The sequence below is a fragment of the Mustela erminea genome, chromosome 12 (genome assembly GCF_009829155.1).
Source record: "Mustela erminea isolate mMusErm1 chromosome 12, mMusErm1.Pri, whole genome shotgun sequence".
Classification (NCBI taxonomy): domain Eukaryota; kingdom Metazoa; phylum Chordata; class Mammalia; order Carnivora; family Mustelidae; genus Mustela; species Mustela erminea.
Genome location: NC_045625.1, coordinates 61133709 through 61160900, shown reverse-complemented (window position 1 = coordinate 61160900; position 27192 = coordinate 61133709). Strand labels below are relative to the sequence as shown.

Here is a 27192-nt window from a genome sequence, read left to right as displayed (position 1 = left end):
CATAAAAATATATGTATTTAGTATGTGTGGATATATGTATATCAAGGGAAAGGGGTTGGTGATATTTACTCTGGCTGTGTCTTTACTTTAGCTCAGAATCATTAGAAAGTCTAGATTAACATTTCTGTGCAAAGGTTAGAATACCAGGAGGGATCTTCTTGTCCTAGTTCTACTGCTGTCTGTGAGACTGAAGGCAAGATACTTAACCTCTAGGTGTCTATTATTATTTGCTACCTATAAAATGATATAATCATTTCTAACATCCAAAGACATAAGGAATCATGAATTATCACATGCAAAGTGCCCAAGGCAAATGGAGGTTAAGTTACTCAGGAGACAAAGTAGTATTGTTTAAACACTAAGATTGTTAGATTATGTCTCTTCCTTATCATCCCTTTTCTCAAAGGAAAGATAGGAGAGGTCTTTCTACTGTACCTCTATGGGAATTTGAGTCCAGGTCAGTAAGGAGTTTTTCAACTGGGAAGAGGGTTGAATGAGTAAAAGCATTGTGTCGAGACAGCACTAAAAAGCCTTAAAGAATTACAGGAAGGATTCAACGGGCAGCCCATGGTATAGCCATAGCAAAAAGTTACTCAGATCATCCCCTTTAGGTCCCTATAATCAAGTGCCTAGGGAAGACATGCTCTAAGTGACCCAAGCATTCAGTGCCATGAGCATTTTAGTGAAAATAAGCTTAATGGAGTTAGTTGGTTTCTTCTAATGTACTGGGGAATGTAGGGAAAGAAAATAAGGAGCATGGGGCTTTTAATTTAATGTCAGTGGTAATGACCTGTGTGCTACTAAACTGAAGCTTTACCCTGCGTGATGCTACCATCTGGGAGAATGGCGTGATTCTGATAGAACTTGCTCCCTCAGCCTGGATCCCATACTAAAGAAGGCCCAGAGCAGAGTCACAACCAACATTCAGCATGAGCAAGAAACACACTGGTGTCGTTAGCCACTGAGGTTTTGGAGATTGTTGCTACTGGAGCATGAAAAGTAATAATATAAAGTCTGTTATTATATGCTTTTGGAAAATGCTCCCATAATGTCCTATAGTAGAGCATAATGGACTTGTTCTTTAATAGTTGTTCCAAGAATTGATTATGTCCTAATTCAGGTCTCCTAACCATTCATGAAGCTGCTACCATAAATGTTACCCAGTACACATAGTGTGTATTTTAAATAACCATTCCACTTTGCACTGTGTGATATTGGTGAAGATTCTGAAATGCTCTGTGCCTTAGTTTCTTTATCTGTAAAATCAAAATACTGTTGTTGCCTGTCCCTTGGAGTTCAGAGGATTAAGTGAATATGTAACATCTTCAAAGCAGTATCTGACATGCAGTAAATATTTACTAAATTTATCTGTAAATATTTAATTAGTGCTTACCATGTTCTATGTCCTGAGCAGTTACTTATAAGGGGTGATACTTAAGGGCTTATAAACATGGATGAATGCATACTGGTTCCAATGTTCTTGGAGTTCATAGGTCTAGGTAGAGAGATATGTAAAAAAATGATTAATTATGAAGAGTGCACTACTACAAGAATATCTATCAGGGAGACTAAGCTAATTTGGAGGGTCAAGAACGGATGGGCCTGAAGGAATGACATTTAAGAGCTAGAAGACGTGTAGGTATAGCCATGATAAAGGTGGAGTTAGAGGGAGTTATGCAGGTAAAGGAAGTGGTGTATTCAAGAGCCCTGAAGGGGAGAGCAGCTAGGCACATCAGTGAACTGAAAGAAGCCAGCGGGGCAGGAGCAGTGGAGGAGCTGGGGCCAAACAGAGTGAGGCAGAAGCCCTGAAGCAATGTGGCAGAGGAGGGCACCAGGGCCTTCATGGGCATCCTGGCCATGGTTGTGTGACCCTGGACAAAAACTTCTCTTCTTCAGGTCTCAGTTTCCTCATTTCTAAGATAAGTGATCCTTTCAGTTCCAAAATTAATATTCTAGGATTTTCTTGCCTTTTCCTTCCTTTGTTTCAAAGAGCCAATGAGGCTGTGCCAAAAGTTGTTTCTAACAAACTCTAATTGTACAGAGAGAACTAAGAGGAACAACCAACCAAAAGGAAGAGAAGAATAGATTCTTTCTGGTCTTATGCTTAACCTGACTTTTATGCTATAAAATGTGGAGTCATCCTGGCTGACCCTTGAGCAGCTCTGGGTCCCCAGGTGACATTTAATCTTGCTTAAGGGTGGCATCATAGTGAAAGCTCCTGCTAGACGCAGAAAGGCAGGAGTTAGGGTTATGGTCCCATGTCCGTCCTCTGCTCATAGGAGTTTGGGCTTTTAAAAACTTTTTCTCTTGTGTTTTTCTTCTCAGACTGCATGGTGAGATAATTTTAGCATTTATAGATAACGGTACTCCCCACTGAGTTTATATGTTAACCCCTCCTGAAGTGAATGGAGCATGTGGTGGAAGAACTTCTTTTTTTTCTTTTTTCTTTCTTTATTTTTCATTTTAAAAACTTGTTTATCTCTAGTACATTTGAATCCCAGAGCAAGCAGGAGAAGTTTTAAAAATTGGTAGATACTTCTGTATTTTGAAACTCCACTAGCCCTAATTGTGAATTTCTGAGTTAGACCACACAGGATTTTGGTTGTGAGTCCTAGGTACATTGATTGCTGCAACAGTAGCACCAGAATAGTATTACTCTGTTGAGTAAGTATGCCCTCTGTCACAGAGGGGAATAATGATCCACATTTTGTGCTGTGTTCTCAATGGAATCTTTCTGGAAACATGAGGCTGGGGAAGACCATGGAATTGGTGACAGGTGTCAGTGCTGTGACAGGTTGCTCTAAGAGAGATGCCCACCATCCTCTCAGTTCTAGTGCCTCCTACCCCACCTGCCACACTGCCCTTGTGAAGTCAGCACTATGCTGGGCACCACCCTGTTCAGCCCTGTTTCCTGTCTGAGCTGCTGTCAGAGTGCTCTTCGCCTTGGGTAACTGTAGGTGCCACCAGGAGACCCCTAGGATTATGGACTACAGGATCATCTGGCAGGTACCTTCGAACTGGTGCACCTATCCTGAGTACCTTCATAAGGATAGATACAAGGATAATTCATACTTTCCCCTAAAGTTCATCTGCCTACAAACAGGCCTGTAGTCTACAGGGTGTCCTGGCCTCCTGCCCTTCAGTCAGTCTCCCACTTAACTCACCCCCATCTCTAATTGCATGGTGGGATCTTGTTCCTGCTCCAAGCTGGAAGACCTCTGCCATGCTAAGCAGAGGAAGGGTACAAAATACTGGTCTTAATAAGTAAAGTTGCAAAGGTAATGAATATACTGACAGGGTGACATGTATTTATTTGCTATTCAGATGGTTCTTTTCCTTTACTTTGGACAAAACTGAAGGAATACCCAGAGGATGTTAGTTACTGGATTGTGCTAGATGGTGTCTGGTATGCATCTGGGCATCTGACTTGGAAGAAATTCAAAATCATTGAGGGATATTGCTGCAACAAAATTCCTGCAGTGCTACTTGTTATGTGAATGCTTTTTTTAAAGAAGAAAAATACAGTTAAATTGAACTTGAAACTTGTCTCACTCTAGCAATGTGTGAAATATATTTACATAAGCTAATTTTTAAAAATCTTCTTTTGTTTATCTGGTTAAGAGATGTATTTCCGGGGCGCCTGGGTGGCTCAGTGGGTTAAAGCCTCTGCCTTTCGTTCAGGTCATGATCTCAGGGTCCTGGGATCGAGCCCTACATCAGGCTCTCTGCTTGGCGGGGAGCCTGCTTCCCCCTCTCTCTCTGCCTGCATCCCCCTCTCTCTCTGCCTGCCTCTCTGCCTACTTGTGATCTCTCTCTCTGTGTCAAATAAATAAAATCTTTAAAAACAGAAAAAGAGATGTATTTCCAAAAAAATACTATTTTAAATAATTACCATTATTTATACATAGCTTTTAGTTACAATTTTTTATAGTGTAATTATTAAACTCAGAAGGTTTTTTTCTTACCTTAGAGCCTTATCAGAGGAAAATTAACTGAAATTTCAACTAATCTGCATATTTTTATTATACAGAGGATTATGGTAGAATGGTCAATAAAGGAGGTTTTAAGCACAAAAATATCACCAGATAAAATTCTGTGAAGAAAGTACAATATAGGCAATGTAAGCTGAAAGGGAAGAAGGAATGCTATAAAACCTGTTAAAGAAGCACCTGTTCTTTTATGTTTCTTCAAGGGTGGTAGTGGTAGAGGTATCAAATCACTGTGGTATTTAGAGATAATTTTTTAAATTTAGAGATTATTTTTTAAAATTATTTATTTTTTATTATGTTATGTTAGTCACCATACAGTACATCATTAGTGTTTTTTTTTTTTCCATCATTAGTTTTCGATGTCGTGTTTCATGATTCATGATTGCAAATAATACCCAGTGCTCCATGCAATACATGCCCTCCTTGATACCCATCACTGGGCTCACCCACCCTCCCACCCCTGTCCCTTCTAAAACCTTCAGTTTGTCTCCTGGAGTCCATAGGCTCTCATGGTTCATCTCCCCCTCTGATTTCCCCCTCTTCATTTTGCCCTTCCTTCTCCTAATGTCCTTCATGCTATTCCTGATGTTCCACAAATAAGTGAAACCATATGATGATTGACTTTTTCTGGTTGACTTATTTCACTCAGCATAATATCCTCCAATCCCATCCATGTTGATGCAAAAGCTGGGTATTCTTCCTTTCTGATTCCTTTATATATATGGACCACATCTTCTTTATCCATTAGTCTGTTGAAGGACATCTCAGCTCTTTCCACAGTTTGGCTATTGTGGACATTGTTGCTATGAACACTGGTTTGCATGTGGCCTGTCTTTTCACTACAACTATATCTTTGGGATACAAAGATAGTAGTGTAATTGCAGGGTCATGGGGTAGCTCAGAGAGCACATGAGCAGAGGAAGGGGCAGAAAGAGAGGGAGACAAGCAGACTCCCTGCTTGAGCAGGGAGCCCAACATGGGGCTTGATCCCATGACCCTGAGATTGTGACCTGAGCTGCAACCAAGTCAGATGCTTAACCAAGTAAGCCACCCAGGCACCCCATGATATGTATTTTGTTTCTAAATGTCAATGTTTAATACATAAGAATTATGACTTTTATAATGATTTAAAGTTATAAGAAATTTTATGTGTCTACTTAAAATTGTACAACGGAGCACATAGATTTTCAAAGTTCTATCTGCTTTTAGTTTGTGAAGGAGGCAGGTTTAGGATGTTACAGTGATTTCCAATTCTGGCTTGGGAGTGCATATGAACAATACAGATTTCTGAGCTCCTGTTTAGACTTATGAATCAGAAATTACCTTACATGATTCCCTGATTGCCAGTGGATCCTAGGACCCGTCTTTGGCTCCCTTGTGTTCACTTGCTTCTACTTAAAGGCCTGAAGCCCCTGCTCACTGCTTCTGGGAAGGACTCATGAAGCAGTGGGTGACAGACCACTGTGTAGGTGGTGCCGTGACATTCAGGCGGGAAGAAAACAAGAAGCCATAAGTTCCTGATGTGTCAAGAGTGGAATGGTTACCTAGAACAAAGCTGTTTTGTCCATTCACTTTAGGGGAGGTTCACATCCTATCCAAAAATGATCTTTGCATATATAACTCATCCTAAATGGCTTTTTTTTTTAAAAAAATTATTTATTTATTTGATAGAGAGAGACACAGCTGGAGAGGGAACACAAGCAGGGAGTGGGGAGATGGAGAAGCAGGCTTCCCGCCAAGTATGGATTCCAATGCAAGGCTCAATCCCAGGACCGTGGGATCATGACCTGAGCCAAAGGCAGACACTTAACACCTGAGCCACCCAGGCACCCCAAATGGCATTTTTGAGCTCCTCTTCAAGAACTTTCAGTTCTTTATTGTAGTTTTTTAGACTTATTAATCAGGATTAATATTGGTCCAAGATCTACCTGGGATCAGTCAAGTAACATTGAATTGAAAATTATTTGACTTCCAGAATTTGAGTCCATCAGATAATTGTACACAGTCAGTGATTTCTAGCCATCCTTCTGGATCTTTTGGTCATAAAACATTTCCTCAGGATATGAGATGTGGCTATTATTAGGCAGTAGGAAATAGTCTGAAGGGTTTGATTTAATGGGCTAAATTTGCTACACATTGCTAGAGGTGCATTGTCTTTCTCTGTTCTTTCTTTTATGTGAGAAATTTGTTGCCATTTCCTGTGTCTCAACAAGATAAATGAACTAATTTAAAATATTTTCCACGCTTCATCTGTCCACTCCACAAGCTGTCAATGGGCTTGGATTAGGAGCTTGCATGCCAGCAGTCCTCAGCCAGGAGTATTGTTATTATGAAAAAAGAATGTCGTTTCCATAGCAGCTTGGACTGCCTTTCCAAGTGTGCTTTCACATTCTTGCAGGATCTGGTAAGAAAGTCGATATTTGGTCAAGCTTTCTGAAGCACATTTGCTTGGCTTAAATGAAGTCATTACATTTCTTTCTTTCTTTTTTTTTTTTTTTAATTAAAGAGGTGGAAGAAAGTTTTCAAGAATCAATGAAGGGAGAAATTTTAATGAGTTAAAAATCAAAACAGAAAGGAAGAAGAAAAATATTAGAGTTATTAAAATTTGAAATTATAAAAATTAAAATTGGAAAAAGTTGCTATTTGTCTTCAAGATAATGATTATAATTTTCCATGTTTTACCAATTGAATAGTTTAAAAATATCATGGAGTTTCACAGGTTTATTATTTTTTACAGTTACTCAAATTTGTTATATATTCCTTCATAACACATTTAAAGGAAAAATTTTATACAGAACATCACAGTGGCACACAACTGTAAGGCATTTTCATCCTCTTTTGCATCAGGATCAAGTTCTTCACAGTATTTACTTACTGGTATGTGTAGAGGAGGCAGAGCAAAGAAGTGATAAGTTGGAGACCATTTTTACTGTTTCTGAGATAGTACAGACGGGTTCCTTTTGGATTTTCTGAACTTTTTTCTACTTAATAATACATTTTAATGAGTCTTTGGGGGAAGTCATAACTTTACTACATTGCTTATTGCAGCCGCCTGCTCACATGACAGTACTCTTGTGAGGTATAATATTAAAATCATCTCTGGCTAAAAGTGGATTTTGGCTTTTAGCCTAACACTGAGCAAATAACCTTTCTAGTCCAAGTTAAATGTTCCCATAAGCTCCTTAAAACCAAATTTTCCTTGTTAAAAAAAAGTTACTGAATATAATTCCCAAAGGGTAGGGTATGGAAGCTATTTAAATTAGATTAAAAAAAAAAGCCTTCCTGTATTTTGCTGGCTTGGCCTTTTTTTGATATTTGACGGGTACTTCTTTGCTAGGTTTGACATGAGAGGTCAGAATTCTCCCAAGGAAGGTTGATGGTCCAGTTAGACGGGTTCAGTTCTGTAGTTTGAACTGTGACTTAAAGTAGAATGCCGATTCCTGCCACCCAGTGCTGGTGCCTTCCTGGAGAATCTTGGCAGAATCTATATGAAGCCCCATCTTTGTACTTGAGTGTGACCCTTTTTGCTGACCAGAACTCTGAACCTCCAGCTCCCTCATAACACAAGGCCAGGCTTTCTGTGGCTTCCCAGTAGGTCAGCCTTAAGGTAGATGAAAATTTGATAGATGCACTTATAACCTCTTCCGAGCTTTCTGTGGGAACTTTGACAAGTACATTCTTTCTCCTAAATATTTTAACACACAGCCTTTAAAATGACATTTACCTCTTCTAGGACCATTTTGACAGTGGCATGTAGTAGTTTTATTTTTATTTTATTTGAAAACATCATTTGGGGTTTTATAGAAAAAATAAAATATTTATCTCTACAGCTTGTTATCAGCAAGGAGGATAGGCATTCTTGGATGGATGGAAGGTTTATTGGTGGAAAGAGTCAAGAAGCTATTTTGTGATAAAGGATTTCTTTGCATTTTTCCCTCTAGTCAAGAAAATTGCTTGTGGGTTCTTGCTTTAAAAAAATAATAATCCCTCTGGTGCTGCTTTTAATTTGATCAGGTTTAAAATGTTTTCAGAAGGGTTAAGCTTCCTTTGCAGTAGTGGCTGGTATGATCAAATGAAGGAATGGTTTTGGAACAGGCTACATTTTTTTTATGAGGCTGTTCGGTCTTTCTACAAAAGGTGCAGGATAGTGGACCAGTCAAAACAATAGCACAATTTTTTTTTTAAAGATTTTATTTATTTATTTGACAGAGAGAGATCATGGTAGACAGAGAGGCAGGCAGAGAGAGAGAGGGAAGCAGGCTCCCTGCTGAGCAGAGAGCCCGATGCGGGACTCTATCCCAGGATCCTGAGATCATGACCTGAGCCAAAGGCAGCGGCTTAATCCAGGCGCCCAATAGCACTATTTTTTTACATGACTTTGAGGTATGCTGTGTATCCCCTTTCCACTGACAGATTTGACTCATGTAAGAATTTATGTTTTCTTTATATATGCCCAGCATACCCAACTGCCACTTTCCAAAAAATAGGCATATACCACAATATCAACCCACTGTCATGATTTCTCATATATGGCTACTGATAATTACACTTTACCTGTCAGGGGAAAGATTAATTGTGTATCTTGTTCTTGTTCATGAGGTAAAAGTTTGCAAGGTAAAATATAGTCCTGGTAGGGCTAGAAGCATCTTATGAGCAGGTGGACCAAGTTGTGAAAAGACCATCATGAAGCCTAAAACCTGGGGGGAGGAAACCCCAAAACTTCCACTGTATGGGGGCTCTACTTTTAAACCAATTCTCTGCTGAGTTCATGAATATTTCAAGTGGACCTGAACAGGTAACTCTTTCTGGTTTTCAGTAGAAGCTTTCAGTCTGTCACTTTTGTGGGAATGGCTTTAACCTAATACAAACCTGAATCCACACCAGAGAAATAGGAAAACCCTGTATGACACTTTGTCAAACTTCACACAAGTCTAATCATAGAAGAGGATAATTTTTCCACCCTAATAATATAGATGTTTTGTTTTGTTTAACTGAAAAACTTAAAATCATTTAAAGGAAGAGTTTTTCCCTTCTAGAGGAAGGAGGAATACACACTCCCTATTCTTGAACAAGGGTCTGTGAGCCCAGATATTTAGCTTCTTATATTTTGATGAGTGATAGATACATACTGAAATAGATACATGATATTAGTAACCCTGCTTTAAAAAATAACTTACTAAACATGGCTATAGCAGAAAAAAATGAAAATACTTCAAAGTCCTAGATTCAAACCCTGAATCTGGTAAAGGGTTGCCTCCCCTCTCCTTCTGATTCATAAAAATAAATCTGAAAAACATACACTGGTAATAAAGAATTAAGCTGTGGTCATCACACCTGCCATTGAAATGAGAAGCTGGGACTGAAGAATGAACATATCAACTCACACCTGGGAAGATGTTGGCCCGGAAAAAAAATCACGTAGCTCTGAGTGAGGCCAGGCCCAACAAGGGGACTTGGTAGAGATGAATTTGAGAAGAGCTGTTTATGCTTGTTCTGCCATAGGGGCTCCAGCCTCAGGTCAGCAAATGCTGCTACACTCTTTGTGAAGATTTGTTTAAAAATCATTATCTTTTGTTCCTTGATGGTCTACTCCCTTGATAAACAGTGTGATTTGATTTTCTGCCCCATTTGTGTTGTATACCAAGTGCTTGTGGCTTTTGCTTTGGCAACCTGAAAGGAACTAACATATCACTACATTCTATTTCTTCCCACACATATTTTAAAGAAAATAGTAACAATGGGCATTTTGTAACCTTTTATGTTTAGAGGGCACTTCTGTACCCATTATCCTATTAATCCCTGCTGAGATCCTGACAAGTCTAGCTCTAGAAACTGAGGCTTAGAGGCACAGGGGAGCCCACTCAAGATCGCTCCTCCTTAATGGGAGAGCTGGAACTCAAACTCCAATCCCGGGCCAGTGCCTCTACTCTGGCAGGTAGAGGTAAGAAGTTTGCATTAGCCTGAAAATTGCTCAAATACCAGCAAGCATTATGAGCCCCAAATCTTACTTTATTCCAAAAACAAAACAAAACAAAACAAAGCAAACAACAACAACAAAAATGGGAGTCCTTGAACTCTTCTGTTTTCCTCATTTTGTATTAATCTGATCAGGGCCCATGAAAAGGACTCCAAAGAAGAATGTTTTTTCTTTGTAACTTACCACTGAAAAGTACCACTTTGGCCTCAAAATTGTAGCACCAAAACATGGATGTACATATGTTGAGACAAAGCAGTTCATATTTTACCACTTTGAAGCTTGACAGACCTCTGTTGCACAGAGGAGCAAAGGGTCTCTTTCTTTCACATAGGTGTGCACACGAGAGAAATGGAAGCATGTGCATTCCCGGAGAAACCGCATCATCTTCATGTTTTAAGAAAGTAATGTGAATGATAAAAGACCACACTTGAGTTTTACGATTGCCAATGAACCATAATATAAGCAGTGAGTGTCTTTTAGAGTATGAACACGTTCTTTCACATCTGCTTGGGTAATTCATTGTTCTGTTTGATAGGTTCTCACAAAAATGGAATTTTTAAATATTGAGAAATCCATTAAGAGATGGAAGGAGAATGAAATGCTCATTATAAGAGTTATGCCAAGGATGGGGCGCCTGGGTGGCTCAGTGGGTTAAGCTGCTGCCTTCGGCTCCGGTCATGATCTCAGGGTCCTGGGATCGAGTCCCGCATCGGGCTCTCTGCTCAGCAGGGAGCCTGCTTCCCTTCCTCTCTCTCTACCTGCCTCTCCGTCTACTTGTGATTTCCTCTCTGTCAAATAAATAAATAAAATCTTAAAAAAAAAAAAAAAAAAAAAAGAAGAGTTTTGCCAAGGATAACTAAGAGTGGCCTAGCAAGAAGTTAATGTTCTAACCCTTTGGCTGTAGATTTCATTGCTGGGCTGGTCTAATATCTGTTTAAGGTTGGTCACCCAATTTTTCACAAAAGTAAAACGTTGTACACAATGTAGATTAAGGTATTGTCATTTTCATGAAGAACATCTGCATGTTTGGAATTGACTTACTCCCCTGTTGCAGCTACACCTTTCTTATGACCTGTTCATAGCTAGTTGCAACGACAGGGAAACTGAGGGTAGTACAAGGTGAATAAGCAAAAATGACGAATATCATGTTTAGGTTTGTGGAATCCTGCAGTTTTCTTTTTCTTTTTTAAGGTTTTTGTTTTGTTTTTATAATAATGACAAAAAAAGGATAGGATAGGAACCATAATATCTTTAGAGCTATTTTTTCCTCTCCTATCATTTCAGAGTCAGAACTAGCCTAGATATTCGTCATTTTTGCTTATTCATTGAAATTCTGTTCATTTGTGTGAATGGTTGTAATCACTGTGTTCATAGTGATTGTATACATTTTTAATTGTTTTGTGTCAGGAGTTCCATGGGCTCCTTTGGCAGTTTTTGGTAGAGCTTATGGATCTCTTTTTAGAAAATTGTTTTTAAGTATTTAAAACAAAATACACGGGATTATATAGGACACAATAATACTAAAGTACACTTACTGAAATAGTTTTAAAATTAACTCATGGTATGGTAACGTGCTTTACTGCCAATATATTACATAACAAAATGAGACAAAGTCATAGTTACTTGATTTTTGAGTAATTGTGAATGTAAATATTTTGGAATTTTGGATCCAAAGATGGAAGGGAAGGCAGGAGAGTTGAGGAATGTTATGCCCGATGGTCCCTGTTGTCTGGGTGAATGAAGAGGTTCAGTTGTCTTTAGAATGTGAGGACTTGGGCTGGGGTTGGAGAGAGGTAAGGTTTGGGAACAAATGGGACACATTGCTTAATTCTCACTATGTCTCAGGTACTGTGCAAAACTTTTTATATATGTTATTTCTGTTAACTCTGAGAACACCATCATGAGGAATAGTTGCTTTTGTTGTCTTTATTTGCCCAATGTAGCAACTAAGTTTGGAGAAATTACCCACAAATAGATCATTTACTATCCCTCAAAGGAACTCTACCTAAATAATCCAGAAGCAATATCCCTGATTGGTAACCCAAATGCAGAGCCACATGGGGGCAGCATTAGGATTCAGTCCCAGACCCTTGATGAGAGCCTATTTAGCTGCCTTTTGTCCACCTCCTAAACTGGGAAAGATAAAAAGAATTTCTAAGTGACCTTACGGGCCACTTGAGATTAGAAATCCCAAATCTGTCTATTCTAGAAGACAAAGCCTCAAACTTACTGTTAGGTGATTTTTCTCCTGAAGCAACCATTGTAGAAACCTGAACAAAGCAAGGCAGTGGGTTATGGGGCTACAGAAGACAGGATGGGCTCTGCACTGGACAGTCTGTGTTCACACCTTGAATCTGCTCTTTTCAGGACCACGGTTGTCCTGCTGGAGAGGTTCTTCCTCTGAAAGGTCACCGGGACACATCTGCCCTGCATTCATTGACTTTATAACTTTTCATCGTTTCCTCCTCAGGGTTGTTTGGAGACATGTTGCCCGGGGTATTTTAACTTAAGCATAAATTTTCTCAGTGTGGTCTAAGACTGGTGTAATTGAAAGACAAGAGGCAAAGAGTTTGGAGCAGGCCACAGATAGAATACTTCATGGGTGACAGTCTCTAATAAGGGTCAGATGTATGCCAGAGCCTTGGGTGCTCAGAACAGGAAGCATGTCCCAGCACAGCACCTTGTATAGCCCTTAAAGAAGAATGATGAGGCTTCTATATGTTTCTTTTTCCCAACCACTCAAATAACTGTTATTTATTTTCGTTATACATTATCCGTTATTTTCGTTATACATTAACGAAATAAGTATATGCAGCAGGAGTGTATATAAATGTTCATTTAAACCGTTAAAAACCTCATGTGGGAAGTTGGATAAGAAAGAGGTACTTAGAACCTGATTTGTGGGACCCAGTTCCCTCATTGCAGATTAGTTTTTTTTGTTCCATCGCAGACCTCACCAATGAATGCAATTTCAGTGAATACATAGAAAACAGAGATTGAAGAAACCATATACACGTCTCTAAAAAAAACATCAAACAAAGCAACACTGCAGCCTTTGACAAATACTGCTAAGGATAATTAGTCTCTGCCTTTGTCTTATTTAATTTTCGGTCAAATATCTTTAGGCCTTCACGCTCAAGGCCAGAAATAAATAGAAAATGTTTTATAGTCCTTGATTTGATAATGCCAGTACCAAATCATATCTGATACTCATAATAAATAAAGTTTCTTGGGGTGGGGGGGGCTGTCCTTGGAGCGATGGAAAGCTTTGTGAGCTAACCTTCCAAAATCTTGTGAAACAGGAAAATTACGTTTCTTTTTAAATTCAATACTGAGAATTAAATGATTAAAATACTGCCACTTCGGTCATTAATTCAGAGAGTTTAGAAATCCACCTAAGTTATAACTAACTTTACAAATCTGGGTTTCTTTCAGGAGGGTAGAGAGCACGTATCAGTGACTTCAGCAGGGCCTGCTCCTACCAAAAGGACAGCGCGCCTTTTAAAAAATTTTAAGTTAAATAATTCAGTAATTTTGAGTTCAGGGAAAGTAAGAATTTCTGCTTGATCTCTTGTAAACAATAATTTCAAATAATGAAATTTCCTCTAGGAAACAGGTGGTCTTTAATATTAACATAAAAAGAAATAAAAATGCAAATACAAAAGTATTTAGAGAATGTTTATTTTGCGATTTAGGAGGCTTGCTTTTCCCGCCCATCAGCTAAAAGATATTTAGGGACACTTAATAAGTATTCAGAATAAGATTTGTTCTAAAGCTCTCTGTATGCTGTAATTGTATGCCCCTTTTGCCCTTTAAATTTGAAATAAACTTGAAATGAAGGACGGAACCCAAACAGGCTGTTAGAGAAGTAGAAATGATAAGTGATTGATTTTTCTCAGCATAGATAACATTGCCTATTTTGTGACTCAGCAAATGCTCGTCTATACTATCAGTGAAGTGCCTCTTTCAACAGGAGATTGTGATGTTGCATTTAATTTATTTGCAAATGATGCTTTTATGTTTGGGTTTTCTGCGCAGCCCAGGAAGTAAGTTCAGAGGGGAAGTTCTGTTTTCTGTTGAAGGAGGGTAGGAAAGGAAGGCAGAAGCATTCCGAGGTTAGCCTGTTTCCCCGAGGACCTTCTCTCCACTTTTGTTTTTTCAGACCCCCTTCTCCTCCTGTGATTTGCCCTTGTGTTGTACCTGTGCCAAGCTAGCATTCAAAATCAGATCTGTCTGACTTCCCAGTCCATGCTTCCAACTACAATGAAATATATGTAGGGAAGTCAGGAGAAGTGTGGTGTTTGGTCAGGGTACTCCCCAGATACTGTGTACACTGTGTGAGGTACCTTTGATAACAAGATCAGTAGAATTCGTCCAACTCCTGGAGGAGCAGAAGATGGACAAGGAAAGAGCCATGCCTGAACAATAAGCGCGCAGGATTATTCTGATACTCTGGGAGGGCTGCTGGGGAGAATTGCTTGGTTGCCTGAGGTTTAAACCTATAAAATAGCAGTTCTGTTTCCATCTAAAAATTAGTCACCACTATTAAGCCTTTATCAGTCTCTCATCTTCGCAAGTGAAGGTGAGATTTGTGTCAGGGACCACCCAAGACCTTCTGAAATCTCACCATCTAGCCTGTCATTCTTTAGTTTGCTCACACTTCTTCACTCAATTTTGCCTCATGTTTTCCACCTTCTGAGCTTTGTTACATCTGTTGTAGGCTGTCCTTCCTCTTTCCTCATGCTACCACACGTGCACTGGCTAACCCTGCTGGTCCATCCAAGGTGAGTACAAAGCATCTGCCTGCTCTTGCTAGCTTCCCAAGTTCTCTAAACCCTGCCAGCAGTTTCTCTGAACCATTTGGCAGACCTATATCCTTGCCGCTGCAGGCTCAGCCAGTGTGTAGCGTGTCCCCAGCACACTCCAAGGTGGTGTCTGACTTGGTGCAGAAGCACGTTGCCTCTAAACTCCAAGAAATAAATTACAGAAAACTTCTGACTTCGGAAGTCAGCCTGATGGAAATGACCCAGTGGTGCCTGGACTCAGTGACTTGTGCCCTCAGTTCAGAGGGTTGCACAGGTCACCTGCCTGAGCTCTGCCGCTACATGATCTTAGCCATCCAAGCAGAATCATACTTGCTTTCTTGTTCTGTATGGGGTGTCCCTTGAGTGGCTGTCATGAAGTTCATCCTCTTTTGCTTCTCTTTGAGACCTTCTCAGTAGAAGAATGATGGAAGGAACTAGGTTGGAGGAAGGTAACCAGCTGAGGCACACCTGTTGGTCTCACCTTGGTTCTCCAGCCCTCTCTCCATCCAAATCCAATAGCACTTCATCTTGATTATTGTGATGACCACTGCAGAGCTTTTGTTACAGCTATTCTTTTTTTTTTTTTTTAAGATTTTATTTATTTATTTGACAGAGATCGCAAGCAGGCGCAGAGGCAGGCAGAGAGAGAGAGGGGGAAGCAGTCTCCCTGCTGAGCAGAGAGCCGGATGTGGGGCTCAATCCCAGGACCCTGGGATCATGACCTGAGCAGAAGGCAGAGGCTTTAACCCACTGAGCTACCCAGGTGCCCCTGTTACAGCTATTCTTATATGCCAGATTAATCTGGTTGAATACACAGATAGTATCTTTTCCATTTTTATATCTCCTTTCACATTTTGCAAAATGTCTATTATATGAAAGATATTTAATAGGTATTGAAATGGCTGAAAGAATGAATTAACATATGATCTATAATAAGGAAACAGTCATTCATTTAGTCAGGAAGTAGTTATTGATCACCTGCTATATGTGGTCAGTGTTCTGGGGCTGGGATTAAAAGTGCTTCCAGAAGGATTCCTATTTGATGAGCTTCCCAGTGGTGTGGTTCCCAGTGCTTCCCAGTCACAAAATAAAAGTGTGACTGGGCTGTGGACATAGTACTTTTTAAGAGTCACTTGTTAATTTGTCAGTTTATGTCTGAACTACAGTGGCTTTTCCAGTTCTAGAGTTCTTTTGTGCTTCTTATTTAACATTTCTCAGGGCCAACAATGACTATCTAGCCTTGTTTTGAGTAAGGGTAGCCTTTGATCTGATCCCTACCACCTCTGCTGGCTCTGTCTCTTGGCCTGGCTGAGCTCATTCCTGTGCCCTTTCCTCTTTATCCTGCTAGTTGACTTTTTCTTAGCTTCTCATTTTTTGCGGGGTGAATCTCACCAAACAATAAGCAATGAGATAAATGGCTTCTGATACATATCATAAATAAGGATTTAATTCAACACACTTGACACCATAAGCCATATATTTTAATGCTCTGAACTTGAAGTGTAGAAATAACTTTTCATGAGGAGGGTGGGGAAACACAGGACTTAAACGTAATAAGCTGACGCATGAGTATTCAAAATTGAGTTTCACTGTACCATTTCATAGTGTCAGCTATTTGTAATATGCTTAGATGGCTGAGGTCAGACAGTTGTGTGGTGTGAGTGGTATGAGTTGGCATATTAACTGCTGCCTCTCACAAAAGCAGCCTAACCCTGTAGTGTCAGTCCATGTTGGATCTCAGTTTCCTGTGTTCCCTTTCTCCTCCTTCCCCAGCTGCTCTTGAGCTCTCTGGGTAAACTGATTTCTCTTGGTATCGATCTACTCTTTCTGCTCCTTCTGAATCTTCCTCTCAAATGACAGCTGTTGCACCTGCTTTTCCTTCTAAGATGCTTTTCCTCCTAAAGTGTTTACATGTCTGTCTCCTCCCCTGCACTGTAAGCTTCCTGCTGAACAACTCAGACTGCTTCATCTCAGTATTCCTCCAGTGCTGGCCAGTATTGGCACCTGAGTGATTGACTTAATGAATACTGATGAACAGAACATAAATTTTACAGGTAGAATTGAAAGAGAGTGGGAAGGTTCTCCTTTAAAACCTGTGTTTAAGGTCTTAGCGTAAAATGCAAGTTTCAGCCTCAGCAGTAGTGTTGTCCATTGAGTCTAACATTATTCCCTCTTTGAGTTGGGAATGTTAGTTTGCTGTGTGGTGCTTGTAAAAAGTGTCTTGGGAGAGCAAAAGGAAAAGGGAATTAGCTAATATTATCATTAGCTTATTACTTGTCTTAGAGTGAAACACTAATTAAAAAGCATTGTGCCTATTTTGGAATTACCTATTTATGGAAGGAAAAAGAATCATAACATTGTGAAAACAGCAGTAAAATCATACTACAATTATATTAAAAGAAAAAAAGGGGGGATGGGATGTGCTTTGAACTTCCAGCTCCTTCACAGCTCATCATTTCTTGATGCCCTTTGCCAAGCTGTGTGCTCAAGGAATCTAATGATACACAAAGCCTCATTGCCAGATACTTCATTAATTCCTCAATCCATTAGGAGCCTTAATGGCCTATGCCATTGGAATAAGTATGGAAATCCAGTCCCCCAAGAAAGTATAGTGCTCTATAAATCATACTCGCCCGAGAATTCTCTCAGCCCTTGACACAGAAGAATAGATGAAAAATCATTGTACTTCCTGAATTGCCTTAGCCTACAGGCTCTCAGAAGCATCAACATCCTTTAACTCTTTAACCCTCAACCCTTGGTTCTCAAAGTGTGATCCCTGGATCAACAGTATCAGCACCACTGGGAACTTATTAGAAATGCAAATTCAGTGGCCCTAGCTAGGGACACTGAAACTCTGGGGGTGGGGTGGGCAATCTGTGTTTTAAGCAGGAATCCCTGTGACTCTGACCTGCTCTAATATTCCTGTGGCATAGTTCTATAATGAAGGCCTTTTTTTTTTTTTCTTTAAATTGTTAAGGAAACATGAGCAGGTCTGTACCTTCACCCTGATCTACTTGTTTGTATTCAGTTTAATTGAGCAGACATCGACTGAGCAGCTGTTATATCCCTAGGTGTCCTCCCTAGAAAACCACAGAGGTCAAGGACACTTTAAAGTCAATCTAGTGTTATCTGTGCTAGCGTTTTCCTGCTGTGCCGCACTGGCCTCCCTGGATGGCAGCCCCACCTCTAAAATACCAGAAGTAATGGTCCTCCAGGCTGCCTTGTTTGACTTTTCAAAGCCTTCATTAACCGTCATCCACCAGCTGGCTCCTCATCCGTTTCCCAGTTGGACACTAGCACTTTCTTGAATTGCAGGAAGAATGACCCTATCTTTCTGAACTCTTTAACTCTTTCTGCTTTTAAATGCCTGATAATCTTTCTCTTCACAGGTTCTCTACTATCCCTCTCCCTCTGGAATTGGTGTTGCCCCTACCCCCATCCATTTTCACACTAAGGCCACTACTAGAGAGGTTCTTTCCCACAGAAGGCAAGTCTGTCTATCTTAAATGAGCAGCTCTGTTTAGAGGAAGGCATAAAATCTCTATAAAAAAAGGGCAACAATAATAAAAACTTGGGGTGGCTGGGTGGCTCAGTGGGTTAAGCCTCTGCCTTCGGCTCAGGTCATGATCTCAGGGTCTTGGGATCGAGCCCTGCATCAGGCTCTCTGCACAGCAGGGGAGCCTGCTTCCCCCTCTCTCTTTGCCTGCCTCTCTGTCTACTTGTGATCTCTCTGTGTTGAATAAATAAATAAAATCTTTAAAAAAAAAGAATAAAAAAATAAAAATCTACCTTCCAATAGCTATTTCTATAATCCAACTCTCTTCATCATCCTTGCCTCCCTATTTACGTGGCTTCCTGACAGTTTGTTTTCCTACCTTGATCTATCTTGCTGATAGAGTGATCATTTTATTTTAGTCTAAATTTAGGTAATAAACATACAGTGCAATATTGGTGTCTGGAGTAGAATTTGGTGATTCATCACTTGCATACAATACCCAGTGCTCATCATAACAAGTGTCCTCCTTAATATCCATCACCCATCTAGTCCATCCCCCAGCCACCTCCCTCCATCAACCTGCAGTTTGTTCTTTATCATTTAGAGTGATCATTCTTAAATACTAATTCTATCATACTAACTTCAAATATGTGCCCATAATTTCAAATGTGTGCCCATGGCCTATAGCAGTCGTCAGCAAACTAAAGTATGTGCTCGCTGTTACAAATAAAGTTTTATTGGAACACAACAGCAGTCTTTATTTTCAGATTATCTATGGCTGCTTTTGTGCTACAGTGGCAGAGTTGAATGGTTGCAACTGGGACTCCATACCATACAAGCCTAAAATACTCATTATCTGGCACTTTAAGAAAAAGTTTGCTACCCCTGGTCTGTTTATACATAATATACTGGCATATTTGGGTTTAGTTCTGCCAACTTACACTGTTCTTTCCCTTTGCTCCTTGTTTGTTCTGCTTCTGTTTCCTTCCTTTCTTGTCTTTGTTTGAATTTATTATTTTTCCTTATTCTGTTTTGTTTTCCACACTTAGTTAATTGATACTTTTACCCCTGTCCCAGACAGTTCAACAGCTTTAGAACATTTTAAGCATCTTTTACCACTTCTTCCTTATGTGCTTCAGTTGTTATTTGTTCATATTCTCTATATTTGAAACCCAAAAGACATTACTATCATTATTTATAAAGTTGATATTCATTTAGACTTATCTACATATTTAGCATTTTGGTTGCTCTTCACTTCACATATACTCCTCATCTTTGTATCTTTGTATATGAAAAAGAAAAAAAAAGTCTTTATGTTTGCCCTCACATTTGAATGATAATTCTGCTGAATATAGACCAAATTTAATTTTCCTTCAGAAACAGAAGACATTGTTTCATTGTCTGTTATCATTCACTGTTGCACATTAGAGATCTAATGGTAATCTGATTTTTCTCTTTTCTTCTCTGAAAGATTTTGGGATTTTTCTCTTTTTATTTCGAGGTCTAAGATGTTGCCAGGTGATTTTTTTTCTTTTTTTTAAACTAATCCTACTTGTTGGGCTTTTTTTCAGGTCTGGAAAATTTGTTATTTTCTCTTTTTTAATTCCTGTAAGATGCCTTTTAGAAAGATAATAGAACATCTGGATCTCTTGTCCATATTGCTTAGCATTTCTGTTTTCTTTTTTCTTCTGTGTTTTGGACAATCTGTAGGTTCTATCTTCCAGTTACTAATTTGATCTTTAATAGGATGAAATCCAATATTCAGCACATCTTCTTTTTGACTTTTTAAATTTCTTAGCTATGTAATTGTTACTTTTTTCCTAATTGATGGGATATATTTTGGAATCTCTATCATATCATATACTGTACCTCTTTTTAACTCATCTTGTGCTTCCACCTACCTGACTCCTTAGGTCAGATATTCTTCTACTGAGAATCATAGCATCTCTCAGTTATTTTTGTTTTCCCTCCAATGTTTGTGATTTCTTTTTTTTAAGATTTTATTTACTTATTTGACAGACAGAGATCACAAGTAGGCTGAGAGGCAGACAGAGAGAGAAGGGGAAGCAGGCTCCCTGGCAGCAGAGAGCCAGATGCGGGGCTTGATCCCAGGACCTTGAGATCATGGTCTGAGCCGAAGGCAGAGGCTTTAACCCACTGAGCCACCCAGGTGCCCCCAATGTTTGTGATTTTTTTTAAGTATCTGATTGTACTTTAGTTGTGCATCCAGGGTACACTTTTTCTGTCCTCAGCCCAAATGAGAATCTGCTTGGCTTATTGGTGAGTGATGAGTCAGATCATAGGACTCCGATTCGGATCAGATAGGATTACCTCACCTGCTGATGATGACTGGGACAGGATAGGCCATGGACTTGTCCAACAGTGGGTAGCTTGTCTTTTTTTATTTTCCTTTATCTTTACGTAGGGGTTAGAGCTGAGAAAGTTGTAGCACAGACTAAGTCCACCATCTTGATCCAGTCAGCCATGTGTTTACTGAAGGCTTTCTTCCCTGTCTTGTCTCCAAGCATAACTCATTCCACTATTCATTCAGGTTCCACATAGCACTTTCTCTCTGGCATTTTATAGTGATTATTCCATTGTAACATCCTCAAGAACTATCTATTTGTCCTTGTCTTTGCCCTGCTAAATTAAGTTCTATAGCCCAGACATGGGTAGGTGTCAGATTGCCAGAGATGTTTCATCCCAGGTACAGAACAACTGGTTTAGTAGCAAACCAGTGAAAATGGGGTTTGGAAATACAATGCAGACTGTACTGTAAAGATAAAGAATGGTTCCTCTACTTGGTTTTATGTATTTCTCCATTTCCTCAAAAACCTGGTTGATGTTTAAGTCATATTTCCTGGTTCTAGGAATAAATATCTTCCAACATATCAAATTATAGTAGTCTGCAGTTAGGTTGAATTTGTAAGGATACTGGTTGTATCCTTAGAAGTGACCATTTCTCATCTTCTGGGAAAGGAGAGCCCTTCCCTTCCTGGATTCCAAGGATTGAATCCTCACTGTGTTTAAGTGTATTATCTCTGTTTCTTTTGCCTTTTCTGGAGGGCCTCTGTTTAATGAGGCAGTTAATGGTGGAAGAGGCTGGAGTTACCAATTCATTAACTAGCTTAAGTCATAATACTCCTTCCTACTTTTTAAAAAAATTTTACTTAAAACTTTATTCTGGGTAGACTTGTACAAGTAAACTAAGAGGTCTACAGAAAGCTTGAAATAGCTCCAAAGAGACAGAAAAAAAAAAAATTCTAGAAAGACTCTAAACATATCAATAGAGGATTAGTTTAAGACAAAAGAAATGTTGGGAGAAAAAAAGAAATGCTGTTGCACCATTTAGATATAAATACATACAATAAAATACTAGGCAGTGATTGAAAGAAAAAATAGATCTCATGCCATGTATGGAGAACTGGACAGTACACACTGCCCAAATTGTCCTAATTGACAATTGTTTTTCAAGACATTTTTCCTTATAAACAATATTGATATCCATACCAATTAGAAAGATTTGTTCTTTTTTTTTTTTTTCAAGTCAATAAGAGAAGAGAAAAGAACCACGTGGTCCTCTTAGTTGATGCAGAAAAAGCATTTGACAAAATACAGCATCCGTTCCTGATCAAAACTCTTCAAAGTATAGGGATAGAGGGAACATTCCTCAACTTCATAAAGTTTATCTATGAAAAACCCACAGCAATTTAGTTCTTGCCTACTCTTAAAAGAATCTTATTTAGTTAAGAAAATGGGAAACCATTTTTTTCTCTCATATTTATCAACATCTTAACGTAGTTAAATGCTGACCTCCATGTAGTATGATTAGGCTCTTTAAAGATTGTCTGATTATGCCTGACGCCCCTGATACAAGTTTTCACTATTATACCTGCCATCACATTTCAAAAAGTTGGAACTGGCAAAAAATATTAGAATGCCAAGAATTACCAAGAATTTATTGGAACTGCTAATAAGAATTGTCAAGAGTGCTCAGTCAGTTAAGCAGCTGCCTTCAGCTCAGGTCATGATCCCCGGGTCTAGGGATTGAACTCCCCCTTCCCCTCCTCTGTCTCCTCTGGGCATCCCTACTCAGCAGGGAGTCTGCTTCTCTCCCTGCCCCTCCCCCAGCTTGTGCATTCCCTCTCTCTCTCAAATAAATAAAGTCTTTTAAAAAATTGCCAAGACACCAAGATATTAAGTAATGCTTTTATTCTGATAATAATGGGTCTTATTTCAGTTCTGTGGTTGTGTGTGTGGGTAGTTTCTTAATCAACTAAGCCACATCCTTAAGTCCCACTTAAAAATACTTAATTGTACATTGAATCTACATGTATAGGGAGAACAAATAAATGCCTAGAGTGTGGCACCTTATGCAGACTAGTGAGAAATAAGACTGCTCAGATGGACTATAAGGCCTATTATAAGCTTTCCACGTCTGTCTCATGCTGTTCCTTTTTTTCTAGAAAGTTTTGGAGATAAGGAGAAGCCAATGAAGGACATTTAAACAGGGGGTGACATTGGATTTATGTTGTAAAGAGATCATACTGGCAGGCCTGGGGAAGATGAATAGAAACGGAATAAAATAAAGACCAGTTAGGAGGATATTACTATGCTGGGTACCATGGGCAGAGTCAGTGGCAGGTGGTATAGATGGGCAGGGAGAGATCAGGACAAGGTTAAGGTGCAGAATCTATAAGACTAAAGTTGCTGATCTGATATGAGGGCGAAGAAGAGTTAGAAGTTAAGTTCACATTGATTCTTACAGGACCGTGATAAAATATTATGATCCCCAAAAGGCATTGAGTTTAAGTACCTTTGCTGTCCTGGGAAAGAAAATGTGCCTATAAAAGAAGAGCAGCCGCACCAATATTTGATCAGATTGCAGACGTTTTTCATCCTTAGGAATGAAAAGTCAAGTTTTTATCATTCTCTTTCTTCTGCTTTCCGAACCTACCCTATGTTGTTCTACAACCATTTTTCTAACTATCAAGTATTCACTAATTATACATTTAGTGAAGCTGTTCGATTTTTCCTGTCTTTCATAACAAATACACTGATAATGTCTTGGGCTAATTGTATGCAGTTTAATTTTTAGATTGTGGTAATCATTATTGCTGCTTTATTTTCATTCTCTCTTTACTAGGCATAGTCAGCTATAGCTACTCAACAAAATTATGCCCTTTGGGGTGATTTTCAATTTTCTCACTTTGGGAAGCATATTTTTATGTCAGTCATGAAGGGTTCAGATTTGTATTATTAAACACTTGAGCCCCTAGTTTCCACACTGGACCATTAACACCTTGCAGTTCCTTGTAAATAGAAAACTAAGACCACCTCTGTGCTGTGGTTATTTCTGAAGACCTCATCTAATTTAGGAGAGTAGGTACCTGTCTTCCAAACCCATATTCTATCTCTTGATGTACCAAAAGTCCTGCCATGCAGGAGGTAAAAAGCAACTTGAGCATTTGCAAGTGATATACAGGAGTACCCTTGGGGTCTTTCCTCACTGTGTCCAGAGAAGTATATGCAGAAGGGCTTTCCTAACCATAGGAAGTATTTCAACATATGTTTGGTAGCATGTGACCATATCGGTGTGTTTCATTAAAAATATACAACTTATATTGTCACAGTTGCTCTCACCACTAGGGCCCCAGAAGGGTCAAGACTTCTTGACGTAATCAGTTTTCTGCCTCTCTAATAGCTGTTATTCTATGAAGTGTGGAAATCATCTGAGTTACAGTTTGAATTGATGTTCTTCTTTGTTTTAACCCTCCAGAAATGCATCTTCTGCAGACACCGGGTTAAGAAGGTCTCTGGAGCCTGTATCCAATGTTCCTATGGCCGCTGCCCAGCCTCCTTCCATGTTACATGTGCTCATGCTGCTGGGGTGCTAATGGAGCCTGATGACTGGCCATACGTGGTGAACATCACATGCTTCCGACATAAGGTCAACCCAAATGTGGTAAGGCCCTCCCTTCCTTCCCTGATGCCAAGACTGAATATGAGTTCCCTCCTATACACTTCCCAGGGCTAGCATGCTTTTCTTGGTAGTGTTACTCATTGTTGATGTGTCCTGGCTATGAGTTCCTCGAGGGCAGGGATTGTACATTATTATTTACTAGTATTTGCCTAGGACCCATCAGTGTCCTGATCCTCATACCTGTACATTCTGGCCTTTGGGTTTTATTTCATCTCTTCTAGAAGAAACAAAGAGCAGTACCACAGTAAAGGGAAGGGGGCAAGTGGTCACAAATATCTGGGGCCTTGCTGCCTGAGGTGGGATAAGCTAAGTGAGGACAATTGCAGAAAAGCAGAAATGTAGAAGAGGTCACTTTTTTCTGCCTCTTCTATTTCACTCAGGACCAAACTTTTTTCTGGGCAAATGGTGTTTGCAAGTAAATAACATGTAAATTTAACTATAAATTAGTTTACCTGTTGTTGGCAAACAGAATCTTTCATTTGTTTTAAATGCTTAGAAAAATTAGGACAGTGTGGAGATGGTTGATATGCCTTTGTTACTTTTCCAGTTCACTGTAATTGTTTTTGGCTGCCAACAAGAGGCAGTTTTGCTAACTTTCTGCCCTTTGCTATCCCTGGGAGGCTTGGCCACAGACTTTTTGCAGCCTAACATACTTGTCCTATGTGTCTAATAACCTCCTGTGAGCAGCCTGCCAGGTTGTCAGTCTGGGCTTGGGAAGCCATGACCATACACAACAAATCTCTTGACTTTTTAATGATTCCAGCAATTTCCATTGGTGTCTTGGGAGATACTTGATGTTTGTGGGTTGGGACTTTGTTCAGTTGTGTGTAAATGCACAAATGTATGAGATGACATCACCAACTGTCAAATCTATTTTACTTTCCATGTTTTAGGTGACAAGTTGCATATCCATTCATGCTTTTTCCTTAGTGTCTTGAATTAATGGGCTTTTGCTAAAAATAGTATTATATATTCAGCAAAAAATACATTTTAACAACTTTTTAAAAAATTACAGTAATAACACATTGCATTACTGTGGTGCTTTGCCATTTACAATGTATGGTCAATAGCATTACCTCATTAGATGACACATGGGAACGCATTTTGAGATGTGAACCAGATCATGACCTCCTGAGTCAGAGTAGTTTGTGTTCGCTCTTGGACTTTGCCAGCAACACATGTGCAACCTTATGCAAGTTCTAATCTCGGAGCCTCAACTTCCTTGTCTACAAACAAAGGCATGCCTATCTCACTGTCTTGTTTTCAGTCCACAGAATAAGCCCTCAAAAAATGAAAGTTGTATTAATACTCTGTTTTACTACCGCTGCTGTTGCTGGCTTTGGTGCTACAATTCTCTGTGAACTGGGCCACATGACTAGTATTATCCCTGCTTCTCGGATGAGAAACCTAAGTACTAAAAGTTTCAGTTCCTTGCCCAAGTGGATTCAGTTAATGAGCAACAGGTGCTGGAATATAAATGCTTTTCCAGCCCATTCTCTATTGTTTGTTGAATTCCAAACTCCCAGCCTTGAATGGAACTAGAGGTGTTCATTTGAAGCTTTGCTTGGGATCACACATTCTTAATTTTAATATTCCAAAGCTCTGTGGTTGCTGATGATTATATTAAAGTTGTTATTAAAGAGATCCATGTGTCTAATCAGGATGTCATTCCTCCTGACTATGATGTGTGGTTCAGTCAAGTTTATGTTACTAATTGTTTCATAAATGATGAAAGAACATCTACTCACTCTCCTCTATGGATCTACTTTAAGTTCGGTACACTTTGTCAAACATGGGGAAACATCATATAATTTATATTAAATGGTAATTTTTCCTAATAAAGGTAAAATTTTAGTGTTCATAAATTGCCTTTGTAAAGTTCTCTAGCAGGAAGCACTGTGAATACTGAATTTCCAAAATATATTCCTGGTAGCTGTTACTTATCCATTATTCTTCAGTTGGACTTCAAGTGTGGCTTCTTCCCCAAAATGTTTGACACCTAACCAGAAGGAATTCAAACGCTGGTAATGTTGGTTAAGAGCATCATGAATTGCCCCTATTGCATTGAATATGCTTTACTTTTCAAGCATAAAAAAGTTCAAATTAATTCCAGTAATTCTTTTTGTGTAAACTAAATATGCCGGGGGTTATGCTTTCAAAAGCTGGAACTATAGTTTGGCTATATTTTCACCATACCTGATTATTTGGGGGTAGTGGGCAATTGCTGAATCATAGCAGTGAAAACTGTAAAATAAAATTTAGGCAAACCTGGCATTACCAGTCATTTGACAGAATAGAGGATGCCTGTATAATTTAGGTGAAATGAAGCTGCTTCAGTAGGATCTACATTTTTACTCACTTTAGGGTTTTTGTTTCCTTTATTCTTTTATTTTTCCCAATTATTTGTGTTTTTTGCACCCAAAGTACTGATTTAAGGCAACTCCTACTCTTCCTTTAATGCCAAAAATGTTGTAAATATACTAGATTTTCAATGTTACTGGGCTTTGAGCATAAACTCATTCTGGATAATAGTCTAAAAATCTCATCTGATTTATTATAATGCATTCTTCCATTAGACAGTAAGCATCCTTTTAATTGAAAAGGTGGTATTTAAGGGGTGCTTGGATGACACAGTTGGTTAAACATCTGACTCTTGGTTTAAGCTCAGGTTGTGAGATTGAGCCCTAAGATGGGCTTTGCATGAGTCTCCTTGGGATTCTTTCTCTCTGTCTCTCCTGGCCACATGCTCTGTCTCTGTCACTCTCTCTCTCTCAAAGAAATAAATAAATAGGGGGAGGAGTCAAGATGGCAGAGAAGTAGCAGGCTGAGGCTACTTCAGCTAGCCGAAGATCAGCTAGATAGCTTATCTAAAGATTGCAAACACCTGAAAATCCATCGGCAGATCTAAGAGAAGGAGAACAGCAATTCTGGAAACAGAAAAA

General features: G+C 39.3%; 1 protein-coding gene across 18 annotated transcripts in view; it reads left to right on the top strand.

The window, feature by feature from the left end:
- KDM4C (lysine demethylase 4C) overlaps positions 1–27192 on the top strand; it is a 507226-nt gene that overhangs the window by 380997 nt on the left and 99037 nt on the right. For all 18 annotated transcript variants that reach the window (XR_004277510.1, XR_004277509.1, XR_004277512.1 and 15 more), the window contains one exon: positions 24047–24232. Coding sequence is in view for 14 of the 18 variants with exons in the window: in XM_032308077.1 (XP_032163968.1) it covers positions 24047–24232 (186 nt within the window). In the remaining 4 variants the exon portion in view is untranslated. The remainder of the gene's footprint in view (positions 1–24046; positions 24233–27192) is intronic.